This window comes from Etheostoma cragini, chromosome 20 (assembly GCF_013103735.1).
Source record: "Etheostoma cragini isolate CJK2018 chromosome 20, CSU_Ecrag_1.0, whole genome shotgun sequence".
Classification (NCBI taxonomy): Eukaryota; Metazoa; Chordata; class Actinopteri; order Perciformes; family Percidae; genus Etheostoma; species Etheostoma cragini.
In genome coordinates this window covers 23,010,610-23,020,726 of record NC_048426.1, presented here as the reverse complement: position 1 = coordinate 23,020,726, position 10,117 = coordinate 23,010,610, and the positions used below count along the sequence as shown (strand labels likewise).

Here is a 10,117-nt window from a genome sequence, read left to right as displayed (position 1 = left end):
ACCCTCTCCACCCCACACTGGTCCAACAGAGGAGCAGCTCCACCCTCTCCACCCCACACTGGTCCACCAGAGGAGCAGGTTCACCCTCTCCACCCCACACTGGTCCAACGGAGGAGCAGGTTCACCCTCTCCACCCCACACTGGTCCAACAGAGGAGCAGCTCCACCCTCTCCACCCCACACTGGTCCAACGGAGGAGCAGCTTCTCTAAGAGGCTCCGACAGTTTAAATGCTGCACGGACCGCTACAGGAAATCATTCCTACCACAGACAATAAAACTCTTCAAAACTTCATCCCTGGGGGGTAGATGACACCCTGAGACACCACAATATTGCAATAAGGGCAACCGAACGATTGGTTCATTTACATTTTTTAGCATACTTATATTTAAACAGTTGCACATTTTGTTTTTCCGATCTTGTATATACTTAAATATTTGTTCTTACATTCTTATATTTTATTATTATATTTTGTTATTATAATTATTATTATTTCATGTATATTGTATGTATGTATATTTTGTGTGCTGCTGTAACACTGTAATTTCCCATTTTTTTGGGATCAATAAATATCTATCTATCTATCTATCTATCTTGGTACTACATCAGTACAAAAGCCAGTCACCTGACATTGTCTACGAGAAAAATGAAATTGGACTTTAACAGCTAACATGGCCACTTTCTCCCAATGCAGAGATAAAATGGGAATGGCCACAGAACATCTCCATTGTTTTAGTGTCTAACAATGTTTATAGCTGTTTCTTTTCCTTTATGTTATTGTAGGACAACACACATTAATCTACATTTTGTTACATTTCAATGTGCCAGTGTTAGCCAGCCTGCTCATTTTTAACTGTAAACCTGTAGAAGCGGGTGTAAATGAACATTTTCAGATTCTGATTGCTAAAAATGTTACGCATCTCTGATTAAGCACTCACGCAACTTAGTGGCGAGTACTCAAACACAACAAAGTGTGTGTGTGTGTGTGTGTGTGTGTGTGTGTGTGTGTGCGTGTGTGTGTGTGTGTGTGTATACCTGCTCCAGCATGTCTTTAGGTAAGTCTTCCTGTTCATCCATGGTCAGGATTGCATTGCGGATCTCTTCATTGGTCAGCTTCAGCCTGAAACACAGACACTGGGATGTTTTGTGTTTGTTTTCTTTCTGCTTTTTATTTTTTTTTACATTTCAATGTTCTTTCATACAGCAAATTAGTGGTTTTTGTACAGTATTTTGGTGTAAATGTGCCCTTTTTGTAGGTGAGTAGGGATGTGTCAGAGAGGATTTTATGAAACTATTAAAGACAGATTAACTAGTTTCTGCTGCTGAGGCTTTCTAAGTTCAACTGTAAGAAATTTAACTGAATTTGTCAATCAACAATAACAAAATCTCTGTGTTTTAACTTAAGCTGTAACCGAATCTCCAGTCAGTGCCATATGTTGTCCAACTGTAACACAAACCTCTGGATTACTCACAGACTGAGATAAGGTTTTATAAAATGTTACTGGCCTTATAGAAACCAAAGGTAGTTCATTGAGATAGCTCATAAAGTTGCTATTCATTGGTAGGAAATTCCCCTTAAACAGCAAACAATAAGGTAAATACCAAAGGTAAACAAATGCAAGTTTATGACACCCAAGTTTACGATGTTGCACTTCAATGTATAATGGCCACCGATGTTGCTGTAACAACCCAAATGTAGCTTTCATCATTCATTCATTCATTCATTCCTAGCTAGGATTGGGCATCAAGAACCGATTCCTACCTGGAATTGTTTAAAAAAAATTACAATTCCAGTAAATTTTATTAAATAAGTGGAACAATTTAGAGGATTTGCTTTCAAATCCGATCATCGCTTCCCAAAGCGACCAGGCGCTGGTTGTGTTGCAGCCTTGGAGCTCTAGCTGGGCTTTATTTAACACTGAATAAGTCCTGTAACACTGCAAACCACCATTGAATCAAAATCTTCTTATTTGTGAACTAAGCATTTGACCCGTTTCAACTCCACCCCTCAAAGAATCAGAATCAGGAACCGATGAGAACCGGAATTGAAAGAAAGAATCGCAACAGGAATAAAAGTTGTTAAAATCCGAACAATGTCCAGCCCTGTGTCCACTGACCGTGAGAGCAGGATGTTGCAGTTCTGAGCTCGGCGACCATCGATTACTGACAGCTCCTTAACCTTCTTCGCTAGAGCGAGTTCGTCCCCCGCATCCTTCTGTTAACACACACAGCAGAGTTAGAAGGCAAAAAGAATGCAATGCAACATAGGCTAACATTGAAATCATGACATAAAGAATGCAATACAGTATAGAACATAGGCTAACATTGAAATCATGACATAAAAAATGCAATACAATATAGACCATAGGCTAACATTTAAATCATGACATAAAGAATGCAATACAATAAAGACCATAGGCTAACATTTAAATCATGACATAAAGAATGCAATACAATAAAAACCATAGGCTAACATTTAAATCATGACCAAATCCTCCTCCTAAGATAAGACCTGTTGACAGCAGACTATCTGAGTTATGAGAAAATACATTGCACTGTGCAAGCGTCTGCATTTCTGAACAGCCTTTGTCAAAATACAACAAATCGAAACCAATCCGCGTTTGTTTTTTTATGATGGATGAAAGTTTCGGCGGGCAGTGTGCAAACGTGATTGACACAATACACAAATATTTTGGACTCAGTGTGCAAGGAGCTTTAAGTCTTCTCTTGGGTCCCAATGCATTTCTTGGATTTATGTTTGATTTAGTGTAAAATGTGAATATCTGTGACACAATGAAAAGATATATATGAATGGATGGCTAGATGTGCCGAAGATACACTACACAAGAGTCAATGAAAATCAAGAGAGAAGGGCAGTGTTGCTGATGTCATGGCGGGCGTGTCAGGGTGTAGTACTTGTGGTTTCTGGTAAGCGGAGAAGGTCTTCTGGAGCTCGTCCAGATCCAGGACTTTGAACACCTTGACATCGTCGATCTCTTTCCAGATGGTTCCATTTATCTTGTTCTGCAACAAACAAGAATGCAGTTCAGGTCCATTTAACAGCTCTTCCTCAGAGATTTCAACTGCATCTCACAGCTGTTTAATCCCAATGAAGGTTAGAGGCTCAGTCTGGTGTTGTTCTTTCTTACTGTCCTCTAATTCCTTTAACCCTCCTTTTGTTCAGGGGTCAAATTTGACCCCTTAAATAAATGTCTATATCTGAAATATGGGTTTCTTTTGAACCAAATTACCACAATAATGGATTGGATTCCATACAACGCACTTTGCAAATACAATTTATCACTTTCATTCCTCTGATCTCAACTATTAGTCAAAATAATTTGGGTTTTTTTACTCAAACATTTGGTATAATTCTATATAAATGAGGGTTATTGGCCAAGAATTCCAAAAAGTAGTGTAAAACTAGTGGTAATGAGGTGGTATTAGTGAAAACTAAACAAAAAAGTGTCTTAAAAAGGGACAAAAATGTTTTTTGCTTTTTTATCCTGGAGGACAACACAAGGGTTAAAAGACCTGGGGCTTTTTTTCCTAATTTCCATTTGGTACATGGCTTCAAAACAGCATTTCACAAACCAACGGGTGACATCACTGATGATACGTCCAATCATTTTACAGTCCATGTCCGTTACGTGAGACATATTGACGGACTATATGTATTAGTACAAAAAGGCAAGCTTCAATAAGCTGCGGGTCGCTTACAATGATTGTTTGCGCATTAAACATAGGAAACCAAGGTGGTGTAGTGCAGGTGGATTGTTCTGTCAAGCAGGAGTTACTACTGTCTCTGCTTTACTGAGGAATTTGATGTATAAATGTATTGGTTGCTTGAATTCTTCTTGTAACTCTGTCGTTTTACATCTCGTTGACCCGAGGTTCAGTGCTTTGCGATATTAGTCCCCCTAATGGGATTACTGGTACAGCTGTCTTATTAAATTGGTGTCTGTCTCGTGTATCTGTGTCTTTTTTATTTTGTTTGTTATGTACCGTGAGTCTAATAATAAAGGCTATAATGCCAGCAGTAAGATCAGTGCCAATAGACCTGGCGGTAGGAAGCGTACCTCGGGCAGTTTGCTCCAGTTGAAAGACTTCAGGGGGTTAGACGGCTGAGGGATATTCTTCTTCTGGGCAGGTCCTAGTGAAAGTCCGAGTGGAAGAGGTGGAGCTAGAGGAGCCCCACCAAAACCTGGTGGGCCTCCTGGAGGAGGAGGAGGAGGTGGTGGTGGAAGAGGAAGAGAAGAGGAGGAAAACGGGACAGGACCAGGAGGAAATAAACTACCGGAAGCCACAGGAGGTCCTCCTGGAACACTAGAAACCTGGAAAGAACACATAATATTATTCATTATGATCATTGTGAAGCTGGGCTCTTGTATTTTCAGCTTGTAGATGATTCAAAATATTGCACATATATGCAAAAGGCTTAAAGGCAAGGTTGATTTGAAGCTGGCATGATTTGAAAGTAGCATGTTCTCAGGGCTCTGTCTAACCTCTGCATCGCTGCTTCAGAACAGAGAAAGGGACGAAATTTGACTTCATTTTTCTCCAACACCCAATATTATCATGCAGAATGATGAATAGAACTTAGCTTTTCCATTCATGTTGTAGCTTTGCGTTCATGTTGTTGCTTGTGTAATTGTAAAGTTGCTTTTCCATTCATGTTTTAGTTTTGTGTTTGTGTTGTTGTTGGTGTAATTGTAATGTGGCTTTTGCATTTATGTTGTATTTTTGCGTTCATGTTGTAGCTTTGCGTTCATGTTGTTGCTTGTGTAATTGTAATGTGGCTTTTGCATTCATGTTGTAGCTTTGCGTTCATGTTGTAACTTTGCGTTTATGTTGTAGCTTTGCGTTCATGTTGTAGCTTTGCGTTCACGTTGTAGCTTGTGTAATTGTAATGTGGCTTTTCCATTCATGTTGTAGTTTTGTGTTCGTGTTGTTGTTGGTGTAATTGTAATGTGGCTTTTCCATTTATGTTGTATTTTTGCGTTCATGTTGTAGCTTTGCGTTCATGTTGTTGCTTGTGTAATTGTAATGTGGCTTTTGCATTCATGTTGTAGCTTTGCGTTCATATTGTTGCTTGTGTAATTGTAATGTGGCTTTTGCATTCATGTTGTAGTTTTGTGTTCGTGTTGTAACTTTGCGTTTATGTTGTAGCTTTGCGTTCATGTTGTAGCTTTGCGTTCACGTTGTAGCTTGTGTAATTGTAATGTGGCTTTTCCATTTATGTTGTAGCTTTGCGTTCATGTTGTAGCTTTGTGTTTGTGTTGTTGCTTGTGTAATTGTAATGTGGTTTTTCCACTCATGTTGTGGCTTTGTGTTCATGTTGTTGTTGGTGTAATTGTAATGTGGCTTTTCCATTTATGTTGTAGCTTTGCGTTCATGTTGTAGCTTTGTGTTTGTGTTGTTGCTTGTGTAATTGTAATGTGGTTTTTCCACTCATGTTGTGGCTTTGTGTTCATGTTGTTGCTTGTGTAATTGTAATGTGGCTTTTCCATTCATGTTGTAGCTTTGCGTTTGTGTTGTTGCTTGTGTAATTGTAATGTGGTTTTTGCATGCATGTTGTAGCTTTTGCGTTTGCGTTGGAACTTCCCGGCCACCGTAACTCACCGAGCTGAGCTGCTGCAGCCGAGCCGACAGCTCTTCCACTCGTAGTCGGCTCTGCTTGTGGTCGTTGCTCTCTCGCTCCAGTTTGTCCTTCATCTTGTTCAGCATCACCACCATCTCTTCTTTCTCCTCGTTCTTGGCCTCACACTCCCTCTCTTTCTTCTCCAGACGCTGCTGTAAGTTCTGATGCTCTAGAGAGGAGAGAAGGCGAGAAAGCTAGGAACAAGGGACCTCTGGGAAGTTGAGTCATTCAAAGTAGACAGTCACCCATGAGGTAGAGTTGCAGCGCTGAAGACTATATTATAGTGCAAAGAGAAGTACTTCCACTCTTGGTTATGAGTAACCAGAGCACAAAGTCACATGATCCTGTGGGGCCCGTGGTGGATGAAATAGTAAAGGAATATGGTTCTTCCTGTGTTTAATGCTAACGTATTAGTCAACAGAGCTTGGGTTTCCACCAAACGGTTCATTGATTAAGCAACGAAACAGGGAAATTATCATTATTGTCGGCTGAAAGGAATATTGAAGTGAACTGAGTGGCTTTGTACCATTTGGGTTGTTTTTGTTAACAATTTTTGAGATTAGGTTCCTGCAACAAACAGTTGGAGCTGGTCAGGATTTTGCAGAGATTGCCGTGATTAAACCAAGCCTCATAGTGACGACTATGTTGTAGTGGAAAGAGAAGCACTTCCACTCTTGGTTACCAGGGTAACCAGAGTACAAAGTCCCATGATCCTGCGGGGCACGTGGTGGACGGATGAGATGGTGAAGACCGAGTGTATATAGAGCAACCCTATTGGTCAACAAAGTTTGGGTTTCCACAAAATGACAAATGTGTATGTGTGTGCTATTTTATCTGCTTTTACATGTTTAAGTGTTTTGAACTACTCTTCAATTCTTAATTTCTTATACTGCACTGTAACTTTTATTTTCATATTTTATTTTGACTGTTTTTAACTGCTCTTTGTTGTTTAATTTCTTGGACTGCACTGTAACTTGTATTGTTTTAATCTTTTTATGTAAAGCACTTTGAATAGCCATGTTGCTAAGACGTGCTCTACAGAGAACGCTGCCTAGCCTTGCGTCACTTTCTGCATCTCGACCTAATTACCATGTGTTCTTCTGGATCACATCGGGTTCTTGGGCCCTAATGTACCAACTTACAGGTCTAGTTTGTGTTGTTGGGAAATTAGCAAACCGCTTTTGAAACATTAATTCTCAGCTAAGTGAGTAAGCCAACAGTTTAGGGTGACTTAATCACAACCCTAAGAAACGATTGTCTCGTTTTTGAGAATTCTTTCGTACATAGTGACCTGCAGTGATCATGGGAGAAAGAACATGGATTCAGCTGCACGGTCCAGCCAAGCTCTCCATTTCCCCCTTTTTCCTCGCTCATGTAACAGGATACGTATGTCTGAGACGCTAAAGGAGACTCTGTGCATCACTAACTAACGCCAAAGGGTCCTGGCCAAGCATTGCCTGATGGGCTGAGACTGTGTTGGATGCAGCCGTCTGATCCCCTCGGTACAGTGGATGTGTTTACCTTTCCTCATTTTATCAGCTTGTTCTTTCCATTGGTTGACCTCGTTCTCCTTGCAGAGCCTATGGGCACACAAACAACACAAAACACACCGAAGTCTTGAGATTTTTGGGCTTCGTGATATGCTGAGGAAATGAACTGCACACATCACATAGTTTCACTTTCATTTGTTTCCTTTTTGGGGGCGTTGTTGTAACGGTTAATGGTACCTGTTTGCTGGCTTCTTTTTGCTTTTCACCGAAACTGAGCTACCATGCTGTACTTATTGTGTGTGCACACGGCCCTTTAGGGCCCTTTTATGTGGATAGGTGGGGCATTTATGCTATTTACGCGCCTCGAATTATTGAGGACAAAAGCATTCATCATTATAGGGACACGTCATGAATCTACGGAGGAGGATTATAGACAAATTGTATTTAAGATCTGAGTTTAAAGTCAGAATTATGACTTAATTTTCATAATTCTAACTTTAATTTTTTTTTTTCACATGTGGCCCTAATCCTCTTTCTTTTAAATCTGATAGAGAACTTTCCTCAAGAACAAAAAAGGTTGGTAATGACGCCCAATGGGTGTGTTACAGTACAGTTTCTGAAACCTGTCTCTGTGTTTTCTATTCTTATTCATATGTGTAATGTACCTACTTCTTTTGTGACATTTTATCAAAATAAAACAATTTGTCTTAGATAGCTGTTTCAATGTTGGGATGGTATAATATGATCTACAGCTGCAGAGTTTGCAGCACTAATGCTGATTTCCCAAAGTTAGGAACCCCGGAGACTTACATGCGTACGATGTTTTTTACGTTGAAGTCCTCCAGCGGAGCGACATCGGGGTTTTCACCTTTGTCCGTCTGCAGAACCAGCTGCTGGACTATTCGGTCCAACAGCACCCAGTACTGCAGGGTGTTGCGGTTCTGCTTACCTGCACACGGACGGAGAGGAGTTGTCAGGTCAATTTAATTATATTATTTGGTTATCTCAAGACACGTAACAGATAGAGTAGGTCTAGACCACACTCTGTAATTTACAAAGACACCAACAACTCCAGTGCTTGTCCTGTGGTCAAATTTGACCCGTTTTCAAAATTTCAGAAATTTGCGTTTCTTTTAACTAAATTGCCCAAAAAACAACATGGATGTAAAATGAAGGATGACTTTTTGGGGGGAATTTGGGATTTTTTTGTGTTTTATTCCATTTTGTAGCATAGGGAAAAAAGAAAACAGATGGAGAAGATGTAGATAGATGTTACTTGTTGATTTTCCGGCTGATGCTTTTTTTGTTTTTTGCCTTTTGTCTGATGTGTTCACACTCCGCTTCAGAGAGTGACTTTTTTAAGAGCAGATCAAATAAAAAGGAGAGTTCATATAAATCTGACTGCTTGAATTGCTTGATGAATGCAATATTTAACTATATTGAGGAGGTGGCGCATAGTGACACTATGCACTCCGATGGAATAGTGATTATACATGTCATCAACCTTCCTTTGATCTTAACTGTTAGTCAAAATAATTCAAAATGTCAGCTTTTTTAAATTTAGAAATTGGACTTAATTTCCCGATTTCCAAGGATAATTGTAAAACTAGTGTTGGCAGTGGTAAACTATCAAAACTATCTAAAAAATAAAGCATCATAAACGTCAATAAGCCACAAAAAAGTCTGATGTGGGAGAACAACAATAATTTACAATTACAATTTTACCTTTATTTAATGTGTATTTGTGTTATTCTGATGTGTGTACATTTTTCTTTTGAGCTGTTTTGACAAAGGAGTTTCCCCAGCATGGTATTAATAAAGTATATTATCCTATCGTATGTTGACACAAGAGTTACAAAACACAGTTTAGTCAGTATCAGACAGGCGGTCTCACGTGTCATGAGGAGACAGTGCTGCAGGGCCGACAGCAGGTGAGGGTAAGCTTCAGTGTGGCTCAGATTTCTCTTTATCAGCTCAAACATCTGGCTCGCACTTTTAGTTTCTACATGGACCTGACGGGAAAAAAAGACATTTATCAGCAGAGGCACATCAGCTGATTTGCATTTTCACATTCTAGTTAACATAAAAATGAAATGTAATGCTAAAGATAAGCTAGCACAATTGTGCTTTATTATAAAGAACATAATACATAATACATAGAAAATCAAATATAATGATATTCTTGACCAAAAAATTCAATATCGATGTTGTATGGTTGACATTGATGCTTTCACAAAACATTTTTACAATGACATTATAGGCAAATAATCATCAATGACATGATTCAAGTGAATTTATGGAGACAAAATCAAAAACATATTCCAGCTATATACTGACTACATTATGCAAGACAAGATGTAAAGAGAAAATCTTTGGACAGTAAAGATTTGATTAAAATGACCTACAACGTCAAACTGTTTGGACATCTGATGCTCGTCTTCATTCCTCAACATCTCAAAAAAGTCCAGATGTCTGGAAACAACACAATCATTAGTTATTTGTCAGTTCCACAACCCAGTACTCATGTTTCAGCGTGCTCCTTTAGGTGCAGCCGTGTACCTGTTCAGGGTGGCGTTGTCGTTGGAGCGTAGTTTGTCAATGATCGGCTGAATGCCCAACATCAGAAACTCGTAGCGCAAATGGACGCGGAACTCCAAACTGGTCTGAAAAACCCACACAGGCATAATGTAATCATCATATTCATCTGTTTGGTGGACAATATGTAAATGTAGGAAAGGTAAAGAAAGATACTGAGAGCAGTTGATTGAGACAATCACAAAGGCAAACATTAAGACATGATGCCACTCAAAGATACAGAAGTTTTAGCTCAGGTATGCTGGTGTTTGCTCAACAGTTATTATTTCATTATCTATTTTATATAGACCTTAGTGGTCCTTAATACTGTATCTTAAGTCTCTTTTATACAGACCTTAGTCATCCCCTAATACTGTATCTGAAGTCTCTTTTATATAGACCTTAGTGGTCCCC

At 39.4% G+C, this 10,117-nt stretch overlaps 1 protein-coding gene across 1 annotated transcript in view; it reads right to left on the bottom strand.

Moving 5' to 3' along the window:
• Positions 1-10,117, bottom strand: part of LOC117935470 (disheveled-associated activator of morphogenesis 1-like) — an 18,294-nt gene that overhangs the window by 6,450 nt on the left and 1,727 nt on the right. The window contains exons 3-12 of the mRNA XM_034857670.1: positions 9,689-9,792; positions 9,535-9,601; positions 9,024-9,141; positions 7,940-8,078; positions 7,161-7,219; positions 5,621-5,808; positions 4,078-4,332; positions 2,915-3,022; positions 2,116-2,213; positions 1,034-1,118 (exon numbers count right to left, since the gene is read on the bottom strand). Coding sequence (XP_034713561.1) covers positions 1,034-1,118; positions 2,116-2,213; positions 2,915-3,022; positions 4,078-4,332; positions 5,621-5,808; positions 7,161-7,219; positions 7,940-8,078; positions 9,024-9,141; positions 9,535-9,601; positions 9,689-9,792 — 1,221 coding nt within the window. The remainder of the gene's footprint in view (positions 1-1,033; positions 1,119-2,115; positions 2,214-2,914; positions 3,023-4,077; positions 4,333-5,620; positions 5,809-7,160; positions 7,220-7,939; positions 8,079-9,023; positions 9,142-9,534; positions 9,602-9,688; positions 9,793-10,117) is intronic.